A 13,705-nucleotide genomic window follows, 5' to 3' on the forward strand; every position below is an offset into this window, starting at 1 on the left:
TTAAGAGATGGAGAGTATTTCTTCCATAGTTAAAAGAATAAAGCACATATATTAATATTGCTGTATGTTTCCAAAATATTTTATTATAAAATTAGTGTGTCTATAATACCTTAAAAAATAAAGTAAAGAAGGTCATTATTAATGTGGAAGTATCCATAATACATTTTGTTTTTAGGAATATCAGTACAAGGTAACTAAAATCAGGGAATATACTGTTAATTAGGGTTTATGCTTTTGGAACAAATACTTCATTTTTCAAAATCTTATTCAACATGTATTTATTGAGTACCTCCTGTGTACCTGGCACTATGGCAGTCAGAAAGAATATAATATTGGTATAAAGAGTGATCATCCTTTATCCCATTTTATTTCATGTGAGGAAGACAGTTAACTAGATGGGGTGGCATGTTCAGAGAGAACTTTCTATTCTACAATCATTAATTGCTATTCCAAAGCAAAGATAAAACAGTGCAACGTGGCTGACACGATAAAACCTCCAAAATTTTATGCTAAACTCCCCTCCATAGGTTTTTCTAAAGAGACAGAGTTGTATCTAATATAAATAATGACTGCTTCCTCCCAAATGCACTTTTTCTTCTGGTCAATTGGCTAGGTTAGTTTAGATAAAGATGAGAGGAGTAGAGAATTCCCTGATTGGCTCAGCAATTATACATAAGTTTTCTCCTGGTACAATACTATGCAGACAGTAAATGGACTTGAACTGCCTTATCAGTACCCTGATAAAAAAGGCTGAAATAAAGGCTGCTAGAAATAAGAGACTAGAAATAAGAGAGACATTGGGCTGGGGTTGTGGTTAAATGGTAGAGCTTTTGCCTAGCACATGTGAGGCCCTGGGTTCAAACCTAAAAATAACAAAATAATAAAGGTATTATTGTTGTCCATCTACAATGAAAAAAATTAAAAGACAAAATGACAGACATTCAATCTTTTTAAGAAATTAATAGGAGACTGTGGATGTAGCTTATTGGTAGAGGACTTCTCCAGCATGACCAGGGGCCTAAGTTGATTACCCAGCACTGAAAGGGAGGGTAGGTGAGGGGATAAGAAGGAAGGGAAAGACGGAACTTCCTAACGGTTGAGTTCAACGATGTTAGAAAGCACAAAGGGACAAGAAAGAAAAGATGTTCTAAGTCACATTAAGAGTTTAAACTTTGTCCAGAGGGTAATCAGAAATTATTGGTGAATTTTTAAGAGGAGAATGCTAAGATGTAAACACTTTTAAATCATTCAGGCTTCTTCTGGGTGGAGAATGGAAAAAGTAGAAAACTGGAGTGAGGAATTCGGAGATTCTTGTAAAGCAAAGCAAATTTAGATAGACACACTAGAAGATTTCCACACTTGGAGAATTAATTCGGAAGACCCAGGGCTGTGCTAAACTGTTCCAGTTCTACTAAAAGCTGCAGTGGATTTCACATGTATGACTATATAAGCATATACACTTAAAAAAAAGGGCTGGGCCTGTGGCTCAGTGGTAGAGTGCTCACCTAGTATGGGTGAGACATAGGGTTCCATCCTCAGCACCACATAAAAATCAATAAATAAAAATAAAGGCATTGTGTCCACCTACATCTAAAAAAATTTTTTAAAAAAATTGGAGTAATTATGGATCCTTGCATTTTCTCTTCAAGATGGATTAACAATGTATTTGCATATAAAGTAATACCTCAAATTATAAAGTTACTAAGTATTTCATAAGCCTGATTTCTATGAATACCATTTCAATTAACTCCTTTTCCTTCTTGAAAATAAAATATAAAGATAACCATCCCTACCTCGTAGGTGTGTAATAAGAATTAAATGGATGACAATATATAGTTTTCACACAGAGCTTAACTGCATAATCAACTCCCAAAGGTATCAGATTAAATGAGAAAATACAAAGAAAGCTGTAAGTTTCTTTGACTTCCTGCTTTCTCTCTGTATGCCTTTACTGTCGCCTGGGAAGTTTGTGTGTCTGAGTATTCCCAACCAAGGAAACAGATCATCTTTCCCCTAAAATGCAGACTGATTTTTGCCTAAAGGAATTCTGTTCCCAAAGTTTTTATCAGTCAATAATAACTTCCTATTTTACACTTTGTATTAGAACATCACAAGGTTCTATCTTTGAATCAAGAGATACATGCCTCAGATGGAGAAAACATTTTCTTTTTCTGTTGGCTAGCAAGCTAAATTAACATCTAAAATATCTTAGTCCAATTTAACTGAAGGTAGAATGGAGGGTTTTTCTTCCATTTGTACCTTATTTTTATGGCATGAATATCAAGGCCAAGACAAAGTTTTTCCAGTTTCTACCCACTCTCTTTTCAATTTGATAGTCATTTAAACACTTGTGCCAGAAATACTGTAGGACATTTTTGTATATTTAAATTTATGTCTTTTGCATAATTGTGAAATACATAAACATATTTACATGTTTAAAGTCAAAAGACTAGAGTTAAGCAAGATAATTTGAGAAGTGGATATAGAATGCACATCTGGTAGATTTTTAATGCCTCTGCTATTTTATTTATACTGCTGTGTAGTCTGAAGTTGGGTTCATATGTATGATTTTATAACCACATTCACTTAGAAAAATAAGCATGGATACTGACATTTTCCCTTTACAAATAGAATACCAATATATGAATGTAATGAAAATCATATTTTGAAAAATGAAAAAATTAATTATCTCATAATTTTGCATTTTACCAATGCAAACTATGAGAAATGCAAGTGCTTACTCTCATAACAGTAGGTGAGGAATTATGGTAATGAAAGCATATATCCAATAGGCTCCTGTTCTCAAGTAACTTATGATGCCATGAGGAAGGCAGTCCTTCATACAAATAATTACATTGGGCAAAAATAAAATAAATCCATGAATACAAATAAAGCCAAGGTACTCAAAAGCTGCACCACTAATCCAAACTGGAGTCAAGGTTTCTCGAATTCATAGGTTTCCAAAACAAATGTTAACAAGTGCCAGTCAGACAGCATTAAGGTTGGTGGGGACAGCAAGAAATATTAAATGAAAAGTCCTTCCTAATGATGGCCGCACTTATTCAGAGCCAGCTTGTTGAATGGAGGGCTAGTCCAGAGTTCCAGAGTATTTCGTGTTATAAGATTCTCCTCCACATACAGATATTCATGTGTGATCCTCCAATGTTTCAGTGTTGGATATAATTTAATTTAGTTTTTGAAAATGTGGGAGTGATCAAATAATATTTGAAGACAATACATGCAGCCCAAAAATCAATATAGAAGCACTTAGGCTGGAAGGCTGACTATAATTTCATCTAGCAGAGAAAAAGAGATACTCTATTTCCAGAGCCATAACTTTAGTGTTTAATTGTTAGTAATATTATGTAGAATTATATTCTTGGACAATATTGTTCCATTTTTTAATTGTTTGAGCACAGAACCCTTTCAATAACATGTAACTGAAGGGACTCTGGAGAACCTTAAGTTCAAGATATGAGAAACTGAGGTCCACGTAGGAGAAACATTTCTATTCAATTAATATTCAAATATTCAGCAGTGAGAGATAGGTGGAGAGAGCCCAAAAACTTATGCAAAAAAAAAAAGATCTGGTGGGTTTTTTTTGCCAATTTTTGATATAGTCTTAAATATTCAAGGTTCTGAGAATTAAAAAAAATGATACTAATACTTGAGAATGAACAATGTTTCTTAAAATCAGATTCTATAATTATTAGTAACAAATAAATAATGACAGAAAAACAATTTTGATATTCTGAAATCCAAAAACAATTTCTTGCTTATGCAACCTAGCATAATTTAAAATGTGAATATGTGTAACAGTCTCACTGAGATGCCTTTAAAATCTTTACTTCAATAAACATCCACATATTTGTAAAACAGGTTGGTATTCCAGACTTTCAAAACTTCAGAAAGAGTGAAATTGCACACTCTACACAATATATTATAAATTTCTTGTCACTGTTGTTAATGAAGATTTTTTTTTAGTATTTATAAAATTCCAAAGAAAAGCTAATACTTCTGTAAGCACTTTTATTTCAAGTACTATGGGCATTATCAAATCTAAAAGTTTTAAAGACAGTTGAAATGTCTTATAATGAAGAGATCAAGTGGTTTCATGACCTCAAGTCCTATGAAGTGATATTTTCAGAACATACATTATTCAGGACTGCACTATAATTAGATTTATCTTAACTGTACATGATTAATACTAGAGTTAGTGATTTCTCTTTTAGATTCACTTAGTGTCTTTCTTCTGAAAAGGGAAAAGAGCTCAGGAGCGAGGTGGCAGATCTGAATTATAAAGCATCCTGTAAAGATAATTCAGCATACGAAAATGATAAATGGACCGACTGATATTCAGTGTTGTTCCTGAAGTTTAATTTTACTCTTGCTGTATTACAATGTGAAACTGTAATTCTCCACTTCTAAGTGTTGATAGCATAAATTAAACTCACTGATCACTAAGGTTGCTTTTTCTATAGTTAAATCCTGCTATATTATGGAAATGACTTATTCATGAAATTTTTCCTTTGTTATGCAAGAAAAAAAGAACACATTTTCTACCATCAGTTCTCCATTTCTGCAGTTATAAAATCAGATCACATAAATGTCAAGTAAAAACTTCAGAAAAATGGATTTCAAAATCAGGGTCGTATAATTTTGGAAATTTTTGCAACTATTTAGCAGCCATATTCCATATCTTTGGGGATGAAGTGGAAAGAGCTGTTTTCAGGCACAATTTGTAGATTCCCTCTGTTCATTGCTGCTGTATCTTGCTACCACTTTCCTTGATTCTAAAACATAGTGAACAACTGAAAGCATGTTTCAGTAGTGAAATATCCCAAATTTTTCATTCCTGGTTAGAGGAAATGGGGGAAGGGATGTGTTAAGCAGTGAGACGTGAAGGACGAGCAGTAGGCCTGCCTGTCACTGAGGTTGATAGCTTGGCGATGGTTGTATATCATCTACCCTTCATTGGTTCATGAAGCCCATCTCAGCTGAAATGCAAACGTGTGGCATGACACATTTATTTTTCATCTTCAATTCTCATAGTTTTGGGCTTCCTGTGTGTCATTAAATTGTTTCATTTCCCTATGTTCATCACGGATTTGCTGCCACCAGTTCCAGGCCAAGGGGATAAATCAGCAAAGATGCTCTCATATGGAGCCATTTATAGCAGCATTGACTTCACTACCAAAACCACTTACAACAGTTCCAGCCAAATAACACAGGCTACCCCATATGCCACGACACAGATCTTGCATTCCAATAGCATCCATGAATTGGCTGTCGATATGCCTGATCCACAGTGGAAAAGCTCAATTCAGCAAAAAACAGATCTGATGGGATTTGGTTATTCTCTGCCCGAACAGAACAAAGGTAACAATGGTGAGTCACATTCTTCTGTCCTGAGAAGTTAACTTCATGTCATTTGTGCATGAGATAGAAATTAGTATTTGTTGTTCAATTCAGTGATGCATTACCAGGTTCACTACCTAAACTAAAAAAACATACTGGCATGTATTTAGTACCTTGAACAATTCCTACCACCACGGCCACTGCCTCCACCGCCGCTACCACACACCAACGCCAATCGGGTTCATCCTTTCAGCTGTTTTTCAATATAGTGATCAGCAATCCATCTGTACTTCCATTAGGACAGGCTAGAGGAGTCATTCCTCCACTCTCCCACGACATCCGCTTCTGAGTTGCTAACTGCATGTTCTGCATGGGCTTGTGCTGTGAACTAATCACATGATGCCACTATGACCTCTGACTTTAACCCTTAGCCTTACTTTACATCCCTGACTACCGATTGGCTGAGGGATTGTCTAATAGAATGCCACACAACCAGTCACAGGATTTCAGCACCACCAGCTCTCACAACAGCTCAGAAAGGAGTGGCAGTCTCTCAGGTTGGTCTCATCACAGTAAGGAGAAATATTTGTTTGTCACCAGCATATGACCTGTGTTCCCTAACAACTGATAAGGAAATATTGAATCGCAAGCCACTGTCAGGCATTTATCTTTCAAATGACAATAACAGTTGATCCTGGTGAAATTATGCCTTGGTGGGGGTGGGCAATAAAAATCATTGTCATCACTTACGTACTAACTGCACAATAATGTATTGAAAGAAAAATAGTGCCATTTTACTAATTACTATTCCTTAAAGAGCAGATGAGTTCATTCCATCTTGAACCAAATATATGAGTCCAAAGAACTTTATAATAAAAAGATCATGCATGAAAGTTAACTCCAGGTCATTGATATCAAAAGATAAATTCAACTGAAATGAAAATAATCTCAGAGATGATTTCATATCGGGATGCCAATAATATAACTTCCTATTTTAGGACAACCTCTCAAATATTATGTAATAGTTATCAATTCAATGATTACTATGCTAAATATGAATGTTAATATGTGAAATTATTAATTTTTACTTCAAAAAATACAATATTTGATAACAATAACTATTTTATGCTGTCACTTTTAATATATATTTGAGAAATATCAGCTAAACCAACAAGCGTAAGGAAAAACGCATTTTATTGGATAGAAATATATTCCTATCCTAATGAGTTATCCTCCCTTTGTATGTGAGGATATTGTATTAACGACATTGTAAATTCCACCTATTTACATCACATGCCTTTTTCTGCCTACTTCTGACTGGTTCCTGACTCCACTTACTTAATATGCTTAATTATATGCTAATTGTTTTTACGGAGTTTCTGTTTGGTTTTTTAAAATTACATATTAATAATAAAGGATTATAGTGTACTATGATACTGTGCAGTCTCCAAGGCATCAAGACTATGAAGAGTTAACTTTTTCTTATCATTAGTGTTACATTTACTAAATTACTTTTCCTCAGGAGATGGAACCTTCTCAGAATGAAAATGTTAATGCTCTCTCTTCCCTCCAAAATGAGTCATTTGCTCTTCTTGCCTATTGGTAGGATTAGGTACATTATAGAATTCAGAAAATTTTAAACATCTGTTATGAATTTAAACTGGCTTAATAATATAAGGGAATGTTTTGAATGACCTTCTATGTCATTTATGCGGGCATTTATTTATAATTAGTCCCACAATTTTTCTGAATAATTAAAAAGTAATTTTGTTGGATATTCCTTTTTATTTCATTAAATATATGTAAAGATCAAGCAATATATGAAAAGAAATCTCCATATTGCAAGCCATGGACTCCATAAGACCTGTAAATCTTTCATTAATTGTTCTGTATAGATTGATTTTCACCAAATTTAAAAGTTATCTTTTGAGTAATTGAAAGCAGAACAGGATTCACAATGGTGCTTGCTGCTGTTTGAATCCATTAATCTCTTGAGTGACATTTACACATATCCAGGAATTATATTAACTACTTCATCTACATTTGAATACAGGATTACTTGAATTGGTGATAGAAAGCATTTTTTAGTAGGTAAGAGTGAGGTGATTATTCCTTTTACAGTTTAGTCTAATTGAGTTTAATGTTACACTTTTGTTTAATTCTTTTTATTTATAGCTATGTTTCCTAGGGGCCAAATCTAAGAATTAACTGCCCCGTGGCTAGCTAATCATATATTATGGGATTTTTTAAATCTGTGCACATTGGTGTAACCAATTTAAAATAATCACAGTGACAAAGAAAATTGGGCATTTCTGAATTATTTGAGTGAACTTCTTACCCTCTTTGAAACACTTTTATAATGCATTCAATATGTAAGTTCTGAGTACTTCTTGTTAAATATCCAACCAGTAAAAACTATACAATGAAACTCAGATGTTTTAAAATAGTATTTTAAATCATAGTTGTATGTGTATATAATATAAAATATTGGTAACAATAGCTAAATCTTTTAATATTTTTTTAAAAATAGACCATATGTTTAATTTTAAAATGAATTGCTTTTATGATTTATTTTTTTTTACAGAGAAGTCATTTTTTAAGCTTTAACTATCCAACTATTTACATTTTTATTTTAAGAGAAAAGGGTCAAATATGTTTACAAGGCATCAATATCTGCTTCGTTAAAACATAATTTAGGTACTCTGGCCTTCAGATGATACAGGGTTCAAGGTGAAACAGCAGACTGTGGCTTGCTTCTCTAAAGATTCAGATCTCAAGAGATTTTAACAGTTGTCAGTTATATCAAGCTCACCTCCATCTCAAAGTGTTGTTAAGACGTCCTAAGATGCATGTGTTGATGAATAATAGTCCTACCCAGACTGATCAAATGAAAGAACAGATATTTCTCCAGAACAGGGGAAAAATAAGTGTTGGTTGTAAAGTCCACAGTAATTCTCTCTGTGCTTCAGCTATTTCCAGAACACATTTAAAAGCCTGATGTTGTTTGGAAGCATAATAATGAGTAGCTTTCTTGAACCTGAGCAAGGGCTTCAACAATGAGGTTCAGAGCTCTAGAAATATTTTCAAGTTAAGCTGCTCAGTAGTAAATCTGATTGTTCTCTTGCTATGTGAAAGTGAATCACATAACATTCAGAGCCTTAGTGTCATCATCTAGAATACGGAGGTGTAGGAACTTCTTTCTTAGGCACTTTGTTCAGGTGAGATTCAAATGACATTTCTAAAATGCTGGAGAATGTGATTAGGATTGTGCATACATAAAGTTGAAAGGGAGTGATCAGGAAGAACAAATAGCTCAAGCATTCTTCTCTCAATCATTGAAATATAGTTCTGATACTGTAAAAAGGAAATAGACCTTAGTGATTGGTGGGTTAAGGAAATGAGGAATTGAGGTTCATTTACCTTAAAAACAAAAATTACATACTTATAACCGAGCAAGCTTATTATTATTTTTATTCTGAATATGAGGCCTTTTCTGACAAGTAAGACTTCAGAAAACAAGTAAAACTGGTTTTGCTATGAGGAAGAGAAGACAGGAGAAAGCAATTATGATTGTCATTTATTGAGTTTTTCTGTGCATCTGAGCACTTCCTATACAATATCTCTTATAATCCTCATGACAACTCAAGGAAGTAGTAACTTTTGCATGCCTATAATCCCAACAACTCAGGAGGATCACAAATTTTGAGGCCAGCCTCAGCAACTTACCAAGGCCTTACACAACTTAGCAAGATCGTGTCACAAAATAAAAACTAAAAGGGCTGGGGATGTGGCTCAATGGTAAAACATTCCTGGGTCCAATCCCAAGTACCAAAGAAAAAAAAGTGGAATAAGTTCATATTTCTTTTACATGTATGTAAGTTAAGGCAATACCTTTTGAGTGAGGAGTTAAATTTCAAACTCAGAAACCAAACTCTTACTCACTAAACATAGGACACTTTCTTACCCTCCTCTTAATATCTTTTGTCCTGTCAAAGAATAGAAGTGAGAGGAAAGCTGAAAGCACTTTTTTTGTAGGGATCTTCTTTTAAATATTTATTTATGTATCCTATGTGGAAAATGTACACAACTCAATAATTGACTGTAGTGTCTAGTTTAAGAGTTTTATCACTTTCTGGCACTCAAATACATTATTACCAAATTGCATAATCTGACTCAGCAGTTGTAGAAGAAAAAGGATGGATTGACTTCTTAGTGAGATCTAAATAGCTAGATAGCCCTGCTACAAATATCCTATGCTTAAAATTTAGCTATAAGTTGAGGTGGAATTATTGGAAGTTACTGAGTCACCCCTGAAAGGTCATTTTCATTTTGCTCATGAAGTATTCAGTCTGCATCCAACTGAGGTCCATTTTTATGAAAAAGCTTTATTTACTTGATTTTAAAAAGCACAGCACTATGCAGATGATGAATTTTATTTTTATAGTTCATTAAGCATCATGTAATCTCAGATATGGCTCATACACTCTTCATTTATGTTCTGCTAATATTTGTGCATGAATTCATTCATGTAACAAATAGTACTGAAACTGATCACTATATTATCATTAATTTTTCCTCCTTTTTGGAATTTACAAAATGTGATAGTTAAAACATCTGGGAAATATTCTCACTATATGCAAAAGTAATTGTGCCATTTATTAGTCAAAAAGTCTATGAAATGTATCATTGTGAGAGGTTTATAGGTATTCTCCAGATTGTACTTGATTGATTTTTATCAGTGACTTTTGAGAGAAAAATGTTACTCTCCTGGATTAATTAAATTGAGCAAATTCTAATGGAAAAGTTAAGCCTGTATCCTTAGACACTGTATTTTCCACTGAGAGAGATTATTCAAAAGAGCATTTTAAACGCACTAAAATCTGACATTTAAAAGAATTTGTTATGGACCATTATTTCCTCTTACAGTGAAAACGTGGAGGCAGCAGATATGAATAAATCAATAAATGTTCTTTTGATACAGCAGCCATGTTTTTGGTTTATTCAGCTCTGCAGTTAATGCAATGGGAAAGAAACAATATCATTTTGAGTGATTTATAAAAATGTGTTTCTGATTATATAATTTCATTGTTTATAGCTTTTACCATCTCTAACATAGCGATTCTGGTATTTTGAAAACAAATACATCTTTCCACCTGATATTGCCTGTTCGTTCTGATATTCACCATCTCTAAATAAATGCATTATTATTTCCAGGTGGGAAAGGTGGAAAAAAGAGGAAAAATAAAAACTCCTCTAAACCACAGAAAAACAATGGATCAACCTGGGCCAATGTCCCTCTACCTCCTCCCCCAGTTCAACCCCTTCCTGGCATAGAGCTGGAACACTATGGAGTGGAACAGCAAGAGAATGGGTAAATGGTATTTTATATACCAACAAAATGGCCCAGCTTGCATTCCACTCTCTATTGTTCTCTTTTGCCCTGAGTTCTTGTTCTTTCTTAGCTCCCCTCCCACCCTGTTCATTACATTTTCCCTCTTTCCTGTTTGCACTGTCCGTGTATTTTTAGCTGATAAACACAAAACAGCACATATTGAGGACTGTGAATCCTTGGCCTTCAAGTGCCTCAGATTGTCTGCAATCATGATAATGCAGTCTACATTTATAATATTGCTTGTTAGTTTGAAAGCAAGTACCCACAGCTCTTTGAACTAAAGAGCCACTCCTGAGAAGGGCTGAAAGGAAATTAAAATAATCTTCCTCATCATCCCTTGCAGTTCTCTAATGACTTGATGTCTGGCCATAACAGGGCACCACGGTAGAGCGCCATCACAATGGGATAATTGTAGGGACCTGGGAAGTGGGTAGAACTTTAATCATCAGCTCTGATGGGAATTTGGGGGCAGGGACAATAAAAGAGGTTCAAGCCAATGCACACTCTGTAACAAAACCTTTTTAAGTTAGAAAATTTCCTTTGAGGACCTTTAAAGGTGATCAGTTTTCTGAATCTTTCTTTTGAAACATCTAACAAGAGTTAGTGTCCTCTGTAAGCTTAAGTGTTAATTGATTTTGAACACAGACACAGATAATTTTTTATTTGAAAGAAAAAAAACAGGTCAAAAGAATATATTCTCTTTTTCTGTATGAATAAATCCTATGTCTTCCTTATAATTCCTAGGTCACTGTTTATTTTGACTAGACCTTTATGTAACCTAAAATAGAGAATACAGACAGTTTTTCTTTGCATAAATTTTCTTTACTTAGAAATATATATATATATATATATATATATATATATCAGTTTATTTGAATGATAGATTTAAATCTTGTCTTGGTTCAAAAAAATATCATATGTATGTACTTATCATTTATTCTATCTGCTTTCTAAATCTTCTGAGGTTCCCAGAGTACTTTTCATAACTGTTTTCTATGTCATAGCTTTTGTTTTCTTTCAAAAATATTATTTTCCTATATATTATATATATATATATATATATATATATATATATATATATATATATATACACACACACACATCTGTATAGATATAACATGAATTATATATATAAATATATATACACACACATAGTATGTATACATGTACACACATCACACACATACACACACACACACACACACACACACACACACACACACTCATCACATATTTTTTGTATGTTTTTTTCTCCCTCCAAAGGACTTTATTTATTTCTCTGGGATTATAGTGCCCATATATGTTCATATTATTATCATTTATATATTTTAGAAATATATTGACCTATGAAATAGGCAGCTAAGGGTACATGCTTTCTTTCCGTAACTTAAAAAAATTAAATTTTTTATATGAAATTAATTTACCTCAAGGTATAAATGTGTTAGTCTCACATGAATTGTGAGCAAAGAAATAGCAGACCTATAAGGGATGAAGGTGTAGCTCAGTGTTGGAGCTCTTGCTTAGCCTGTGTGAGGCCCTGGGTTCAATCCCCAGCACTGCAAAAGAAAAGGAAGAGCAAAGATACATATTCCATAAGAAAAGATTATCACACAGAATTTTACAGTCTGCATTTTTAACAGAATCATCACAAAATGAGGGAATGAAATTTAAAAGATGAATATGAAGAGAAAGCAGTGCTATTAAAACTTTATAAGCATAAAATTGAAAACACAGATCACACAAAAATTATGGGTAATTTGGAATTCTTTCTATTTTCTTTTTTTGTTGAGTCTACTTGAAATATATGTACAATATAATAAGGCCAGTTACTCATTAAAATAAAACTAATTCCATCAAAGTGAGTACTAAACTTATCACTTGATTTGTTTTATCTAGCAGTAGAATTGGAAATACTAATTTGATAATGAAATAACATATGCTATTGCAGACTTTTATCTTTTGACAAAATCATTTTCAGAATATCAAGATATAAAGCAAAAACTTATTTCTTAAGGGGATTTTAATTTGTTTAAATATTCATCCAAAATATATGATATTAAAAAATCCCTTTTTAAAGATTTCTATAATATCAACTTGATTTTTTAAATAGGTAAATTATATTTGTTGACCATATACATGTATATGTATATATCTACATGCATGTGTATATGTATTCATATGTATATTTGAAGTCTATTTAGGATGTATTTTAGTCCTTATTTACCTTTGAATTTTTATCACTTTACCTAGTATTTGCTGAAAAAAGTCATTCTTGCTCAAAGTAATGGTTAGGTCTTAAACAGTTAATAATACTAACCACAGAATTAGATTTACTTCTATTTTAGTTTTTTTTTTCAAAGAATATTGTAGGTTTTATTTCAATTGTTTGTGATGAAAACATATTTAAAGTCAATGCAAAAAGAACAAATTAAACTTACTAAACTGAGGCTGATATTGTTCCTTTGCATATAATCTTTACATTTTGGTGTTTTCTAATGTGCAAACCTCACACTACCAAAAAGGAAATATTATTAGACTCAGGTTGTAGTCTCCTATTCATGAAATTAATGTTGACTATTTCACAGATGAGAACTTCTATAGAATCTTTTTATATTTTAGTGTGAAAACTTCATAATTTAGGCTTGAGGTTTTCTTCATATTCAAAGTAGAGAAACTTTAGAATTAATTTTTTGCTTTTGATAATTTTTACTTCTATCCATCAAGGATTCTGCAGTTATACTACTTACAGAGATATACAGATTATGACACTTTTATTTCTAACATCCTAATAGATAATTTAATCCACAAATATTTCTATCAAGTATAATAAGTGCTAAGCATTGTACTTGGAAGAGACATAGGAGACACAAGATAAATGTACAATTACTAGGGAAAACTGACCTGTGACCCAGAGGGGAAGATAGAAAGCACATTCTAGATAGTAACCCCCTTCAC

General features: G+C 32.9%; 1 protein-coding gene across 1 annotated transcript in view; it reads left to right on the forward strand.

Annotated features, from left to right (window-relative positions):
- LOC143640222 (roundabout homolog 2-like) overlaps positions 1–13,705 on the forward strand; it is a 144,620-nt gene that overhangs the window by 99,525 nt on the left and 31,390 nt on the right. Inside the window, 3 exon segments of the mRNA XM_077108109.1 lie at positions 5,105–5,388; positions 5,790–5,915; positions 10,573–10,729. Coding sequence (XP_076964224.1) covers positions 5,105–5,388; positions 5,790–5,915; positions 10,573–10,729 — 567 coding nt within the window.

Source organism: Callospermophilus lateralis, unplaced genomic scaffold (genome assembly GCF_048772815.1).
Source record: "Callospermophilus lateralis isolate mCalLat2 unplaced genomic scaffold, mCalLat2.hap1 Scaffold_138, whole genome shotgun sequence".
Classification (NCBI taxonomy): Eukaryota; Metazoa; Chordata; class Mammalia; order Rodentia; family Sciuridae; genus Callospermophilus; species Callospermophilus lateralis.